This window comes from Biomphalaria glabrata, chromosome 7 (assembly GCF_947242115.1).
Source record: "Biomphalaria glabrata chromosome 7, xgBioGlab47.1, whole genome shotgun sequence".
NCBI lineage: Eukaryota > Metazoa > Mollusca > Gastropoda > Planorbidae > Biomphalaria > Biomphalaria glabrata.
The window spans coordinates 32254738-32272549 of NC_074717.1; the positions used below are offsets into that span (position 1 = coordinate 32254738).

Consider the following 17812-nt stretch of genomic DNA (forward strand, 5'->3'; position numbering starts at 1 on the left):
GACCTTTATCTGTCACTGTTCATTAGTAACTGTCCCCCTACTTAGATCTGTTCGTCCCCTGGAACAACACGTGTGGACACGTCACATCCTGTCTTTGTTTGCACATGTAGATTCCAGGGAACACTAGTTGCTGTGTCATCTCGCCGGGGTCATACGTTGACCTCTACCTATCACTGTTCATTTGTAACACTGCCCCCTTCTTAGATCTGTTCGTCCCGAACAGATTCTACTTCATCACGATACTGATGAAATCGATCGACGATCAATTAGGAAGCTTTGGTGGTTGCCCCCTTCTTAGAGATGTTCTTTCAATCTGGCAGTTGTCCATCTTCTTTCCATAGAAGAATGGGAGCCAAATCCTCATTTTTCAGCAGTTCCTCACAAATGTTTTCATCAATCTTGGTATGGAAACATCGACCTTCAGATGACGACATTGGGCACTCTTGTCGAGAAAATTCATCAGCATTCTAACGAGTTCGTGCTTCACTGGCTGAGTTTTACATTTTCAAGCATCTTTTTACAGATGGGTTAGGGCTTTTTCCAGAGCTTCTTCAGAGATGATCAGGTTCATTACAGTACAGCAATATTCACATGTTCTTCTTACAACAGCAACTGACTTTGGGTTTGTACGATGCCTGTTGGGTTGATCTTCTTGTACAGTTCTGTCACAGATGGTTACTCACTACAGTTCTGACATCTTAAACTACTTCTTTTCTGTCCTTCTTGCTTCTGACTTAATTAGCGTTCTTCTAAAACCTCTGTTATACTTCATCAAACCTATTCTAATGAGGAATGTTTTTAGATTATTCTTTAGTGGCTTCACACTTTCAACTGATTCGTAAGGCTTTCTTCTTTGGTTTATGGTTTCGGACAGAATCTTTCTAAAAACATGGGCTGTGGAGTTTCATCAGTGCAGGTGGGGGTCTATCAGTGGGAGAAGTGGTGGGCTTGTTTTCTAACAACATGGGCTATGGAGTTTCATAAATGCAGGTGGGGGTCTATCAGTGGGAGAAGGGGTGGGTTTGTATCTTGATCTTGTTGGAGCCATCCACGCTGCACTCTGCATATGTCGCTTTCTCCGCCTCCTCAATTTGATATTTCTTTGGTTGCGTTGATGTTGTTGTCGTTGTCTTGCTTTCTTGTCGATCCATGCTGATGGCAGCGACTTAGCAGATAGGAAGGCATTGCATTTCATAGCTGTAGTCATCAAGACTGTTGATCTAACAAGTTGCTTCAGCATTATTCTTCGATGGGTGCTTTGCGAATGAGCTGCAAGTTCACTTGAAGGCAAGGTGTCAAACACGTCATCACCTTCATCCGAGTCTGGAGCACTCGCCTGTGGGGCAGGTTGATAACATTCAACGTGCAAAGGTCCATCAACTTCAGCATCAGATTCTATTGTGTTTCCTTGACTTTGACCAGGACTTCTCGCGCTGATCTTGACAGCTGGACAAGCTTCTGTTAAGTCCAGACCTTGCTGGTGTATTTCTTGACATTCACAGTCTTCTTGTAAAGCTACGTACGTACAGTTCTTGTCAAACGCATGGGTGCAATAATCAAGCTTCGAGTTCCTCTCGTAGACACTGGCAGATAGAAGACAGAAGTCTTTAAGGCCCACAGCAACAGGCTTGGACGCAGACCCAACGTTGTCTTGATCTGTTTGGCTAGTTGAGGTACTCATATCAGGTATATCTGTAGCTAAAGCTTCGGTCGAACTATATGTCTCTTCTCTTGTTTCTTCAACTGTCTCATTCAGCTTCTCGTTGAAACAATAACAGCTATCGTCTCTTTTCATTTCTTGTGGGCCACATTCATTTGGTTTGCTATCACAGTCACAGACAGCACAGCCATCACCAGCATCCCTATCGTAATTGTCAGTATCGCCACATCCTTGGTTGGACAATTGTTCGCTGTTCATCAATGGTGTAGCTCTTTCATCAGTCGACTCAATCTGATACTGCTGGGTGTTCAGCAGCTCATTAATAATGATTCTCGTTTGATCTTTTATTTGTTCTTCTGTCTTATTGGGCGTGGTAGCTATTCGTTCGTTTTCATTCATGGCGTTAAGCAACTGGTTAAATGAAGAAAATCTGGTGTTGATTTCTGATTCTATCTTCTTAATGCTCTCTTTCACCGAGTTCATTTTGTATTGCAAAGTTCTCAGGAGCTCCGTCATATTAGGTTTGATTTCAAATTGGCAGGTGTCCGGGTTCTCATCTTCCTCCAACAGGGCTTGTCTGAGACGTGCTGTTAGCGTTTCCTTATTTCCGTTAAGCTGTAGACCTCTTTCTCGAAGCTCTTGTCTAAGTTCTTTCATGTCAAGTTCAATAAGAAGTTTGATGGAACACATTCTAGCCAGAAATATCCCACTTCTGACACCAATTGTTACGTATTTCTGAATCTTCTGGCTAGATGTATTAGTTGGCACACAAATAAAAACACTGTAAAGAACTTGACGACTAAACTTTCAGTTTCATATAACTTTAATGACTATTAACTCTAACATTACTGTAACATGTAGCGTAGAAGACTGTACAATATCTGTCAGTTTACAGTTAGCTATACTTCGTTGCACTGTATCTCTTCACTTCGTTGCAATTCATCTCTTCTCAACTTGCACCGAGTCGTATTCCACAGAACAGACCAACGACACACTTCCCAGTGTCGCTCCAGGTCTCCTAAAGCTGAACCAAGTCGCACTCAAGTCTACCGAATCAGAGCCGCACACGTCTTACATCGACTGTATCGACTGTAACGGCTCAAGTCCACTGTAGTTCGCTGTATAGACTTTAACGACAGTAGTTCACTCCAGTTAACTCTACCCTAGTTAACTTGCACCGAGTCGTACACATTTCTCTTCCACAGAGCCGCACACGTCTTACATCGTCTGTATCGACTGTAACGGCTCACTCACGACTCCATACGACTGACTTTCACATTAACTCTCTGGCTTATATAGAGTCCCTAATCGCTTGTCCAAAGTTGCACAAACACGGCTAGTATTCTCTGAAATAACACGTGAGGAAACGTCACATCCTGTCTCTATTTATACACGTAGATTCCAGAAAACACTCGATGCAGTGTCATCAAGTCGGGGTCACACGTAGTGACCTTTATCTGTCACTGTTCATTAGTAACTGTCCCCCTACTTAGATCTGTTCGTCCCCTGGAACAACACGTGTGGACACGTCACATCCTGTCTTTGTTTGCACATGTAGATTCCAGGGAACACTAGTTGCTGTGTCATCTCGCCGGGGTCATACGTTGACCTCTACCTATCACTGTTCATTTGTAACAATATACTCTAATGTTTCTGCTCTAATCTAAATCACCTTATAGTCACATGTCTATTTCAGTTACACATGGGACACGCCCATTCAGGAAATCTTAAGCCGACAGTTAGGTTTTCAAGAGAAGTACCGCAGTGAGAATTTAAACCTAAAAGACATCTTCCTAATGAGGTCCGGTCTGGCTGGCATGGAGATAGTACCAATAGCCAAGCCCTTCAGAGATGCTGATCATTTGACAAGGTATGTACGACTCACTGTTTTTTTGTACTTGTCCATATGGCTACAAGAGTTTCTTCACATTTCTTAAAGAACTCATCAGAGATATTATTGTTTGTTTCTTTGTTTATTGATGCTGTTTTTTTCAAAGTAATTATTCTGATTTTTTAAAGTGTTCCCTTGACCGACTTAGCATGCTTCAATCTACAACTATAAAGGGAGAAAATTAATACTGACTGAACAACTCTTCGTTTTAGAATTTTTACTCTAAAATGACCTTAGCGCGATGACCTTTAGAGAAAGCATCGTAAAGTAGGTTCGCATTTAAACATTCTGAGCTCGCTCGAGAAGAACAGCCGCCATATCCCCCACCCAACCCCAGGTTTAAAGTTCTTGCAATCACTAACACATTTATAAGGACATAATTGTCCTTGATGTGTGCAGTGTCAATGACTCACGCTGACAGATTTGTACTAGATATGTGCAATGTCAATGACTCATCCTGACAGAGTTAAAGACGCCCACTATTTACCAGTTTCCCCTTTTCTCTCAGGCCTTCCCTTCCATCGTCCCCTGCAAATCAAATGTATTTCTATCACTTCCAGTCAGACATGTCTAGTTTCTTGGACTTTTTTTTATAGCTGTATGCTAAAGGAAAGCGCTTTGCTTCCAAACCGGGGTCCGGGGTTCAAATCCTGGTGAAGACTGGGATTTTTGGGCGCCTCTGAGTCCACCCGTCTCTAATGGGTACCTGAAATTAGTTGGGGAAAAGTAAAGGCGGTTGGTCGTTGGTCTGGCTACATGACACCCTACTAAAGCGTAGGCCACAGAAACAGGTGGCTTTAATATTATCTGCCCTATAGACCACTAAGTCTGATAGGAGAACTTTTTTTATGCTAAAGGAAAGGGCCCACTGTATAATACCGCGGGGATTCCCTTGTATGGGTTACTCTGTACAAACTACTGTAGAATTTGTTTTCAAAGTCATAAGCTTATGTTAGATAAGAAGAGAATACAGGATATTACATTTTTATTTAATATAAGAAAATGTATCCATGCATTTTTAAAGCAACGCTGACTTTTAACATTATTATTGATAAAAAAAATGTTGAAAATCAAAGATGAAATAATGATTTTAACCATTGAAACAAGAAAATATTTTAAAATACTTTTTAAAAAAATAAAAACCGTATATAACGTGTAGCCCCCTACTTGTATAAATTAGTCATGAAATAAAATTTGTAATAGAACTAGACCAGGGTGTGCGCACTTTTTTTTAGAAGTGGGCCAGAAACTTAAAAGAAAAAGTTTGGCGGGCCATAATATTTTTAATTTACAAATACAGAAATTTAGTATATATTTCAAGATTCAAAATTCAAATGATATAGATCTATGAAGCTGCGAGTGGTATGAACAAATTTCGTCATAATTCGGTTCAAATTGCGACTATTTTGGGACGTACTGATTCTTCAGAGAGAACTAAAGTGTTCACACATCAATGAATTCCTGACACAGCTTTTTCTTAGTTTCATTACTGAAAAAAAAAAAAATGCTCACAAATATATGACAAATATATGACGATGCTTACAATGCACAACTTCTCTGAGAATGAAATATTAACTTTTAAGGAAACTGGATTTTGCAAGCCCCTGTAGAAAATTAATTTAGGAACAAATGGAAATAATTGTTTGAGATTGTTAGCTTCAAGCTGTAAGTCTGGTTTCACTACTTCCCGCTGCACATTCAAAAGCAGACGTAAAAATAGTTGACATAATTATTGAAATCTGAAAATATTCTTTGATTAGGGGCAGATTTTTTTTCAATTTTTTAATCTTCTTCCTTCACTTCCTTCAGTGTATTTTAACTTTTGGAAATTCGACAAGCAAGTTTTCCAAGCTGAATGACAAATAGAAGTTAGTTGTTTTAAACCTTTAAGGCGGTTCCAGAAATCATCAATAGATGGATCGTTTCTCTTTTATATGAATATATCTACCACATATGCAATAGGGAAGATCTCTGACATTTTGTATTTGAAATGTTCTAAGATGCACAGTGAGATAAAGAAACACCAATTCGACAGTCGCTTGTTTGAAGAGAATTTCCGTACACATACATTTAATTTAATGCCATTTTGATAATTACAAATCAGAAGGCGCAACCTAAAAATTCACATTATTACTGCAATGTTTCAATTCGTATAAAAAAAAACTAATGCTTTCTGAGGGAAATTGTTGTATTTCATTAATTATTCTAAAACAGATGGCGGGCCGGATTAGGTCCACGGGTCGTAGTTTGCCTATCACTGATCCAGACTAACATTATGAAAGATTTTTTTTTATTTTTAAAAAGGGAGAACGACCTTAATTCAAACTAATAGCTCAAGCCTTCTTAGGTTTCTCAAGCCTACACGTTAACCACTCTGCTAGTTGAGAGTTTATGAACATGGAAGATTGTACAGTTATCTATCGTTTCTATAGTATCATCCTATTTTTAAAAAGCTTATATTAACTCACGCTGTCTGTCTGGGTGTGTGGTAAAAAGTGTATAAAATTTATTTCTCCCATACCCAATTTCGAATCAGCTGAAAATTTGTACAATTATTTCTTTTACATGACAACACAAGAATCATTTTTAAAAATTAACCAATTAATCAATTAACTATTGGTAATTATTTTGTTTAGTATCTTGAATAAGAGAAAGAAATTGTATTTGACTGATGTAATGTTACAAGCTGAATAAGTCCCCTTTATAGGTCCTCGTCTAAGGCTTCCAACAATCTATAAAACAATCTGTATACAAATGATCTATGGTAGAAAAACTATATGTACAAGAAACTATGGTTAATTTATTTCTTTAGATTTTCAAAAGTATCTCTTATGCTTAGTCAACTGTAGTTATCAAATATTCTAAGGACAATTGTAAAGTCAACTGTAGTTTTCAAATATTCTAAGGACAATTGTAAAGAATGTTGAAGAGAAGGAAACTGTTAAAACTTGGTTACAAACAAAACCCACAAGGAATTCAACACAGAAAGACAAGTTGTAAAAGTCTAACACAACTAAATCTAAGGGAAGAGAAAGGGTCAAGTTGTCCAATGTCCATGCAAGCTCTGACAGTCGAGCGATGATTTAATTATCTATAAATACATCATTTGCCCTTAAGACCGCAAGGTTTGAAAAGGGCACTTTACTTTATTTAACTATATATAATCGATATCAACTTTATTATTCTACTAAAGAATTGATTGAACTCTCTAAGAAACTGCTTAAGATCAGTAAGAGTTCAGAGAACTCGGTGAAAGAAAGAATTGGGAAGGGGGATGGTCTACGTGACATGGAAAAAAAATGGTACAGAACCATTAGCTTATTACAAGAGACTTTTTTGTGTTTGTGTTTTTTTAGTGCTTTTTATCTAATTTTACTTAGTCGATCGTTACGTCTTAGTTTTATCTAGACGTTTGTTACAGCTTAGTTGACGTACCTTACGTAGCGTTTTGGTTATATATTAAGAGAGTTGAGTAGGTGAAGAGAGAGGGGGGGGTAGCAGTGACGTATTAAAAGCTGTAACAACAGATCTTAGGTACTTCACCCACCTTCACCTATCCCTTAGTCTGTTGGACCATCGAGGCACCATACAACAACCGTCTTTCTCCATTCCTCTCTGTCCTTTGCGTTGGATAGAATTTATATATATAGTCTAACTCTAAAAGCTATCTTAATTGAAAATTTAGTGAAGTGATTTTTCGTCAGTATCCCAATTCATAGGAACATATGACCTAGAGGAAAAACGAATGAAATAAAAATGCACGCACCAAAGTTTTGATTTCTTTAGGCTAAACAGCATCATCATGACTCCAAATACGTTGGGGCCACGCCACAGTGGCAAAATGTATCGACTCCTGAATTCAATAATCGAATAGCTCAGACCTAACAACTTCATACTCTAACAGTTGAGCTGCACTATAAGAGTTTGTGATAATCGAATCTTTCAAACCTAACAACTTCGTACTCTAACTAAAGCGCTCGTGATTAGGTTTATAATAAAATAAAAGATAAAAGTAAGTTCTGGTAGTCTTTGCACTTCAACTTTTTTGTTCCTTCACCCAATAAACTCCTTCGAAACAACTGTCGAATGTAGGTTTACATATTTTATGTTTGTTGTTTTCTTTTATTAGCATGAAAACATGAAGAAATTAGAACAAACACTAAATAGAGCAGTGAGATTTATAACATTTTATAACAAACGAATATTTACATTTAATAAGAGCAACACCATTACTGTAATCAACAAATTTAGAGACACTTCATGACAGAAGAATAAAATAGTAAAATAGCAACAATTCATAAAACACTGATCCATACTTTAAAAATAAAAAAACACAACACCTAATACAAAGATAATTTCTTATTTCATATTCTAGGTCAAATTCATACTAGTGCTCCTTTTTCCCAAGTGCCATTAGAGCATGGAATGAGTTGCTTGAATCAACCAGGAAAACCAACAATTTAACAGAGTTTATGTCGCTGATTAACAAGCATGACTAGATTAGCGCATGAAATGCGTAGGGCTTTTTCTTTGAAGTAACGTCTGTAATTTATAAGATAAGATTAGCAACGCAAGAAATAGCAAGACAGTGTATTCAAAAAATACAATAAGCACTGCTTGCGACTACGTTGCAATGACAGCTCTAGGATGAAAGTATGTGTAATTGTTTGACCCACAGCTATCTCCGATATGCACCAGAAGTCAGCAGCTTCAGAGACAGTTACGTTACAAATGAAGTGCTCTTCGCCTACGTAGAGGAGGTCCTGCAGAAACTTGGCAACGATACTTGGGCTAACCTGGTCGAAAGTTTAATTTTGAAGGTAAGCCAGTGTCAAAATGACCATCGACATCGTTCGCTATGTATTCAATCTCCAAACTTTGTTTTGTTTTTTTAATTGCTTTTATATATAGCATGTCTTTCATGCTTAGAGCATGCTTATTGCACTATGGTTCTATCTTTTTATTGACCTGTGGCGGGAGGGGTATCTGGGAGAAAGTTTTCGAGCTGCCTTAAAGCGCTCAGTAAACACAACTCTGCTCGAGTCGCGATTCGAACTAGAGCTCCCTTATGTGGCCAAGCAGTTTTGTCCTCTCTGCCACACATCCCATTGACTTCATGTTTTGTAGTACACAGACGTTGTTGACGTCATCCATGGGAAGTTTCAGTGTTACTATGTAGCTGCTAGCAAGCTGTTCTATGGCATGTGCAACCACTACGTTATAGACAACCTTAGAGGCTTTCATTTGATCTACAACTATTTACCTCGTTCCCAGCCTCTCAGGATGGAAGACACAGTGACTGTCGCTGACGCCGAGAAGTTCTCATCCAATGAACTAGCCCCAGGCGCTGTTCTACGAAGTGCTAATAATTTCATCTACTTGTCTGCAAAGAGTTTATCGTGAGTATCAAGTAGGCAGTATCTAAAGTATCATACGCTATGTAGTATCAGTAGACGTTACAATTAGTTTTGTTGCTTCAATAGCAATCTCATCTGTCCCTTGACTTTAGTCGTAGGATTTCTGCGACAGTTCGGGTAGCCAAAACCCTCCATTTTTCCCGGTCAGCAGCTTTTCTTTGCAGAATATCAAGAGATAGACCAGTCCATTCCTTTATGTTGGATGACCCTTTCTTCGCGCTCCCTCTACTGTACCATGAATGACTTTTGATTGTGAGTCATTTCTTACAATCTGACCAAACAGCTTTAAAGTATTGAGAAGTTCTTTCTTTTTGACAGCCAGAGTATAGAAATACAAACTCATTGGTCTTCTTTTCTTGGTATCTGATTATTCTGATACCCAGAATTTTTCTGTAGCATTTACTCTCCAAAGCTTGGATTCTTCTTTTCAGCTTCAATGCTCAGTGTCCAACTTTCACAACCATATAGGAATATAGAGACCACTAGGGATGAATACAGTTTTAATGTTACTGGGAAGCTGATGTTACTCTTCCAGATTTTCCACAGTTTGCTCACGACATTAGATGCCAAGCTTAAACGGGTTTTTTATCTCTTTTATTGACCCTCCATCTTTTGTTATGCATAAGCAAGAGGTTGTAGCATCAGTGTTGTGAATCGTAAGTATGTTCTATATTTGAGCTTAGACTTTAGCTCTATGCCTCACTTGAGTTGCTAAGCAATAACGTGGCAAGGTGCCCATGGTTAAGGATTCAATAGTAGACCTATAATGTTGATTCAATAGTAGACCTATAATGTTGATTCAATAGTAGACATTTAATGTTGATTCAATAGTAGACCAATAATGTTGATTGCTAACACACCCCCACTTCCTCCCCACCCCGTTCGATTTAGTGCCACCATAACAAATCGACCATTTCTGTATTCATTTACAAAGAGGCGTTTTGTAGCAGAAACTACCTTTCACAAGTAATAGTCTCACATGCTCAACCACATTACAGCTACTTACATGTTAGGACACTCGGTGATTGTACGTTTTCCTAGAAGTAGAAAACAACTATATGGGGATTCATATTAACGAACTAATGTTTTATTAGGTCTTTTCTTTTTTTACACTATCTGACATTTCCAAAATGTTAATGAACTATTGGTGCCATTGTTTCTCATCTATGTGATTGGTCTACACATTTTTCAACATATTTCACTCGCTACTGACCAGTTTTATTTCAATTAAAAATAGTACAAAGAGTGAAATTAATGTTCTCGTACTTCGCACGGGGAACCACAGTTACGCATTTCTTAATTTCAATTTGATGCGAGAATGGGAGGAGGGAGAAAAAAGTTTACAAACGTAAATATGGAAATAACTCCGCACATAAAGCCACATCTCTTAATAACTAGTATTTATTTCCCTTGTTCGATACCATCAAAATAATTAATTACCAACAATTAATTCATGTTTTGTTTGGTGCAAAAAATAATTGTGCAAGGTTTCAACTTGATCAGAGAATGGGTACGGGAGAAATAACGTGTACAAAACACACAGACAGAGTGCGTTGATATAAGCTTTGAAAAAAAAAAATCTTACTTTGTCCTATAAAAAAAGAAAGACGGAATCAAAAAGTATTTGTAAAAATAATTGTATTATATATGTCAGTAAAGGGCATTTAGTAAGCAAACAATTTACCAAGATGAATGAAAGAATTAACGTAACAATCAACATTTTATTCATTGCAATTTAATACAGCGGCCTTGAACTTGTAGCCCCTGCTGCCGGACTGTGCACGTCTGCCAGAGATATGGTGAACTGGTTTAAGTTTTTATTAAGCAATAGAAATGTGCCTGTGAACAAAGAGACACTGCAGACTACCTTGAATACATTGGCGGTAAGTGAGTTCACCCTTTTCTTTCGAAGTACTGAACTGTTACTTAACTTTTACAGATTTTCATAAATGGCGCTAAATATTTAAATTTGGATGTATTGTATATGTGTACAGTCTTCTAAAAGCATTACAATACATTTTCTCCCACTTGTAAGAATTGCAGTATCCAATGAGTACGCTCTTCTGCTTGTAGCATAGTGTTGAATTGAAACTAAACAGATTTAGCGTACTTCCCATTCCGTTCTTGGGGGACTGTTAATTTAGAAATACCCGATATCTGCCGCCAGAGGCTTTCATGAACCGTACATAACAGACACTTCTCTGGCAAGAAATATCGTCATCTTTATTCGCATATTTCTGACGATTGTATCTACAAACTAGCGAAGTTATTTCAAAATGAAGAATTATTAGTCATCAATGATGACAAAATGTGTTGTTGTATTTCAATGTTTTTGTTTGTTTGTTTGGTTGTTGTTTTTTTTATTAGGGTGTCACGAGGAGCTGCCGCACCGGGTATCAAATACCCTAGATACGACGCTGAACCTGCCTTATAACCTGCCTAAGCAGGCTTCGGGGCCTATTTTGAATTAGTGTTTCCACAAAAACTGTCTTTGTAACCTTGATTGAAATGAATATCTTATGAGTGAAAATTATATTAAGATATAAACAATAACATTTTCTCATAAAATAATTTGTAATCAATAAATCTATCGAAAAATAAAAGTTAGAATTTACTTTTTTTTTGTGTGTTCTTTTGTTCCATTAGTTCAGGAATACACCGCAAGTGAATCTACGACACCAAGACATGACCAATGAACATACTGACTTTCAGAAGGATCCAACATTCACCTACAACAGAGATAAGCAGGCTCTAGGGTGGGTCGCTGGTCAGTACAGAGGTAAGCAAGATAAATAGATTAGGTCAGTGGTCAGTGCAGTCGCTTTCGTGGTCTATGGTGGATCGTTGGTCATTTTAGAGTACATGTTTTCATAGTCAAAAGTTTCGGATGTTCCTTCCGTCCAAACCTGCCGCAAGACGACAGGAGATGGCAGTGGGATGGATATAAAGCCGGGACCACAGTCCATACCGCACGACCAGGCAGGGTGAGTACAATAATTAGTATGGTAGTAGTAAAGAAATAGGGGAGTAGTAAACTACTTTTTGAAATTCTGCCTATGGGTATCTGGCTCAGGCAAGAGACTGAATTAATTGCTTTCCCTTCAGTATACGCCTATGTAGACTCATTCGTTTTCAAACCAATACACTAACTAATCAGGTGTTACGTGAATTTACAATACCGTATATTCGCGCATATAAGACAACTAAAGTGATGGGACGGGCCTGCCATTAAAAGAGGTTTTATCCAAGGCAAAAGACAGAAATGAATAATAATAATAATAATAATTTTATTTATAAAGCGCTGTTAACAAACAAAATGTAGGCTCAATGCGCTGTAATAAGTGGAGATGAAGAAAGTTAGCTGTGTGGTTGTGAAATGTAGGCTACATTGGAAAGCATAAAACCCCAAGAAAACAAATAGAACTTAACATAGGCCCTATTGGTGGTTTACGGCAAGTCACGCTTTGCACATGCGGGTATCGAGGGGAAGCGGGTTGTACCTACGATTTTGTTTTTACTTATTTTTTAATTAGTGCGAGGTATACACGCGTGTACAGGTTTTACGCGCATGCGGGGTAGGCCTATATGCGGCCTATATGCACCAAAATACGTTAAACTTTCCCGGGCCCTAATTAAAGGATTCTTTAAACTAATCCTTTATTAAGAATAAAGACAATAATAGGATAGGTTACAGAGTTGGTTAATACACGATTTGTACCATTTTTAATCATGCAATAAAATGTAATGGTAATTTCAGTTTTCATGTGTTTGTCTTGAAGTGTAAGTCTGGGTGGAATCTCTCACACTTTATTTCTCCAACTTCCCATTGGCAATCATGGCGATTGCACTGTTATTTATTGTCGATTACAATTCAATCAAACAATTAACATTTTTAATCAATTAGTCGTGACTAATTTTGTTTTACATACAAAGTGTACATAGCTAAGGGGAGATAAGTTGTGTAGACTATGGGATCTATTACGACAAAGCTTCTATCAACTCACTCTCTCTGCCTGTACAATTTTCGTACAGGTTGTTTCTCACACACCCAATATCGGATCAAGATGAAATTTGGCAAAATTATTTCTTATATCTGACAGAACAAGAATCAATTTTCAAAAAAAAAAAAAAGTTAGATCTAATTAATTATTGGTAATTAATTTGTTTGGTATGGAGCAGAGAACGAAGTTTTACCTTACAGATGTAGCAGTATAAGAGTATATAGCCTATATACGCTTATACTTTGTGTAGAGTTATGTCGTCGCTTGACGGCTTGACAGTTTAAAAATAACTCTAGATGGCTATGAAACCTTCTATTTAATCTGGCACTGTGATTATTGTATTGGCTTTAGGAGGCTTGAGCTCTCGAGTTCAAACTGAAGTCTTGCAACTTTTTTTATGTCTAAAATACATTTTAAAAGCTATATGACGGTAACCTTCACACAGGTAGGCCCTTCTTTCTTGACCCCTCCCTCATTTCCCAACTGGTTCAAAACTAAAAGTAATGTTCCTTCTCTGATAGTGCTATTAGAACATGGAATGGGTAATCGCCTGATCCAGCCAGTAATAAACCAATGACTTGGCAGAATTTAAGTCATTGATTAACATGCATGACTACATGCATAACGCGCAGGACGTAATCATCTTCTTTTTTGAAGTAGCGTCTGTATTTGATAAGATAAAATAAGAAGGTCCAGACAATGATAGGATCATGGTGCATAGATAAAACTAATAGCATGGATAGCTGTCTGGTCGTGCGGTTTGCGCACTGGACTGTCGTTTAGATTTATCGATGAAAATCCAGGGTTCGCACCCTGCCTGCTTCCATCCCCCGAACATCCGAAACATGTAAAACATTTTACAACATTTTTACAAACAAATGGCACTAAACAAAAACAATTGGTAAAAAAATATTTCTTACCTCACAGATTTATTGTTAGTCTAGATCTTTTACTAATTTAATGACATGACTGATTCAAATTAATTGATACAATTACACTTAATATAATCTTGTTTTTTTAAGTATTTTTATATTTTTCTTGCTATAAGTAATTCAATAGCTTAGGGGCTAATAATGTTAGCCTTCCACCGCAAAGGCTTGAGACCTCTAGACAATAAGCAACTTTTTAAAATGGATTTTGAAAAGGCAGCACGGAAACACACTCCCAAATAACTCCTCCCAACAGGTACACTATAAGTGATTGGGTCATAGCACACTGATAGTTGAGATAAACAAAAACAAGTTGTAAAAAATGTAATGTTAGTCTCTAGTTCTATTTAAAATTCAAAATAATTAATGCCATTTCGCTCTGGCTTAATCCTGGCTGCTTTAGTTTAGCCCATGACAGATATAGATCTATAGATCCTAAAGACAACTGACAAAAAGATCTAGACCTAGAATCTAGATCTAGCTCCTTCAATCAAATTATTATTGTTAGAAAAATAATCAGTTCAACTTTTTTTTTGGTTTCAGGTTACGCCTTTGTTTCCCAAGATGGTTCACTGGCAGGTTATCAAACACTGGCGACTATAATCCCTTCCAAGAAAGTGGCCGTCTTCACATCTTTTGCTGGGGATGAAAGTGACAAAAATTTCATCATCAAGGTTGTTTCCCATGTTTCATGTTATATATATATATGATATATAAGAGAGAGAGAGAGACATGTTATAGAAGAGTAATATGTTATGACAGGAATTCAGGAATTGCTAATGCTATATTAATTCTAGGATAATATTCTATTTTCTTTCTGCCTCCTGTCAATAACTTCAATGAAATTAGATTTCTGAGCTGTGATATCTAAATATTAAAATATATAATTAATTCTACCCAAGCCTCCATGTCAGAATAAGGTGATGTTGTATAGACAATGCTAGAGTTTAAAAATTTGACTCTCTCTTACAGACAAAACATAAAAAAAAGGTGAATTCTTTTATAAATTTTAGTTATTTAAAAAAAAAAAAAAGATTAATATGCTTCAGTATATTTGCGTTCTTGTGTTTGCCTAGAGTTTATGTAACTGTCCAGTCATTAAGACATGTATATTGATTGTCCTCAGACAATTATCAATCAATATATACTGGACATACTTCTGGAGGAAAGAAGCTCCTGGTTAACCAGAGGATTCCCCCATCTATGTTCCATTGTTGAAAACATTGCCAGCAAACTTTCAACAAGAAGGACTCCAGGAAGATCTGTTTATGGGGTAAAGAATGAAAATTGGAAATTATTTTTATATGAATCATTTCTTCTATTATTTTGTTTTATTTCAATTTTGTTTTAAACAAAAAAAAAGCTATTTGGCTTTAAATAGAGAAAAGGTGAACATTGCACACCTTACTGTTGGTATATTATTGTCCTTTTTTGATCCTGGCTCCTTGGTGATCTAAAGGAATGCTACTAGCCAAAAAAAAAGTTTGATTCTTCTGCATGATCTGTGTTCACAATAAATTTAATAGTATGACCATGTGATTCCCTCTGACCATCTCTCTATGAGATTGTTCCCATTACAGCTTCTCTCATAGAATAATATAGATCCAAAGTTCTCAGCCGTGGTCTTCCACCAGCAGTTCATTATTAGCAATGACTAACATGGTTCATTGTTACAAGAAGACTAAGACAGTTCATAACAAGCAATGACTATGATTCATTGTTACATTAAGACATGGATGGCTGTCTGGTCATGTGGTTTGCATGCTGGACTGTCGTTCGGATCTACTGATGGTCCCGGGCTTAAACCATACCCGCTCCCATCCCTTGTCGTCCTGCAGAAAGTTTGGACTAGGAAGTAAAATATCTTGAGCTCTGAAGGAACATCCAAAACATGTAAAACATTTTACAAAACATTTTTACAAACATAACTAGCAATGACTATGGTTAATTGTTACATTAAGACAAAGACAGTTCATAGCTAGCAATGACTATAGTTTTTTGTTACATTAAGACTAAGACAGTTTATAAATAGCAATGACTATGGTTCTTTGTTGTTACATTAAGACTAAGACAACTCATAACTAGCAATGACTATGGTTCTTTGTTACATTAAGACTAAGACAACTCATAACTAGCAATGATTATGGTTCTTTGTTGTTACATTAAGACTAAGACAACTCATAACTAGCAATGACTATGGTTCTTTGTTACATTAAGACTAAGACAACTCATAACTAGCAATGACTATAGTTTTTTGTTACATTAAGACTAAGACAACTCATAACTAGCAATGACTATAGTTTTTTGTTACATTTAGACTTCTTTACTGTTCCTAATGTTTATGACTACTTGGAATCTTTTCAATTAAAAACAAAAGAGATCAAACATAACATATAAAGAATTTTATTGGCCGATACATTACTGAAGGAGCATTTGAAACTTGTAAAACAGTTAATGCAAAGGAGGCAATTAAAAATTGTTTCGTCCTTATACCAAATTGAACAAAAACTTTTTTTTTACTCATCTATTTGCAGTAGCATAACAACATACTCATGGGCTCAGCCGAGTTCAAGAATATGCTGGTGAACCCCCTCCTATAGTTTGGCTGAAATAAAGTCTAATTGAGTTATCCTTAATGTATCAGTATGGCTACATTAACAAGTAGGCCTAATGGTAACATTCAACTCCATTCAGTCATGACTGCAATCAAGACTAAGACGACTTTATTGATCCTTATAGAAATGTGTTGTGTTTACAAGGACTCTTTTGTCATATAAAAAACAATGCAACAGAAACATTCACATAAATAGAACAGGCACAACATCAAGAGTTCAAAGTAATACAAAGTCAATACATTTAAACTATTACAGTCAAACATTAGTTGTCCCTTTTTTTTTCTTTGAAAAAAGGCCCAGGCTATAATTGGTCATGAACCCAGTGGAAAGAACCCTTCGTGCCATGTTTGTTAAGTCACTGGTTTTTTTTTCAGACATATCAAAGGTTTCTATTAAGTAAAGTAGAGCCTAATGAATAATGACTCATGAACAATACCTTTTAGTTTAAATATTAGCTTTGCTCTTTAACTAGATGTAGGCTAGTATATTTTTTTTTTGGATTCACTATTTTAGATTTGATTTTGTATAAAACATATAAAGATACATCATACATGTTCATGTTTGCTGCAGTCTTTTTTTTTTGTTCACAACTAAACTATGAAAAAAAAATGCAGGCCCAGGCCATCTATCAGCCAGAAGTCTATGAAAACAGGTACTGGAACTATGCCTTTGGTGAAGTGCATGTAAAACAGAATTCAACATTGGAGCAAAATCAAGGGAAAAAACTCTATTTGACTTATGGACAGATAACTTTTGATTTGATACCAACCTCTGAAAACCATACATTTCTTGTAAGTAGGACATACATTGGAAATAAGTTGCATAAGATGTAGCTTACTAGATCCAATCTACACAATTACATCAGCATTATTAAGCATTACTTTGTTTGGAATTAATTCAGGGACATTTTTTTTTCTGATTACACTCAAGATTTCATGCTGGATGCATGTCTCTTTGTCAGCTTCTTGAGGTGTTAACTTTACTCCATCTAGCATAAATCAGTTTCTAGATGATACAACTAGATCTATCTGTAGTTCACCATTGCATCCTAGTGACCATGGTGACTAATAATGAAATATTTAAGATTACTGATAGATCTACTTATGAATGACCAAACAATTTGAGGAGAAGGGAAGGAAAAGGAACATATGGGAGTTATTTATGTGACATCTACCAAGCTCTGAATGTCAATATTCATGTATATAGAACATGATTTCAGAGTTACATTTCTAGGACTTCTCATTTTTGCAATTGAATGGTTTGAATGTTCTCTACTGATGAGTTATGTCATGTTTTGCT

At 36.6% G+C, this 17812-nt stretch overlaps 1 protein-coding gene across 2 annotated transcripts in view; it reads left to right on the forward strand.

Moving 5' to 3' along the window:
• The window catches only part of LOC106067282 (uncharacterized), a 41747-nt gene that overhangs the window by 20816 nt on the left and 3119 nt on the right, over nt 1-17812 (forward strand). For both annotated transcript variants that reach the window (XM_013226448.2, XM_056034901.1), the window contains exons 4-11: nt 3357-3530; nt 8230-8371; nt 8826-8950; nt 10713-10851; nt 11615-11747; nt 14442-14572; nt 15025-15171; nt 17128-17304. In XM_013226448.2, coding sequence (XP_013081902.2) covers nt 3357-3530; nt 8230-8371; nt 8826-8950; nt 10713-10851; nt 11615-11747; nt 14442-14572; nt 15025-15171; nt 17128-17304 — 1168 coding nt within the window. The remainder of the gene's footprint in view (nt 1-3356; nt 3531-8229; nt 8372-8825; nt 8951-10712; nt 10852-11614; nt 11748-14441; nt 14573-15024; nt 15172-17127; nt 17305-17812) is intronic.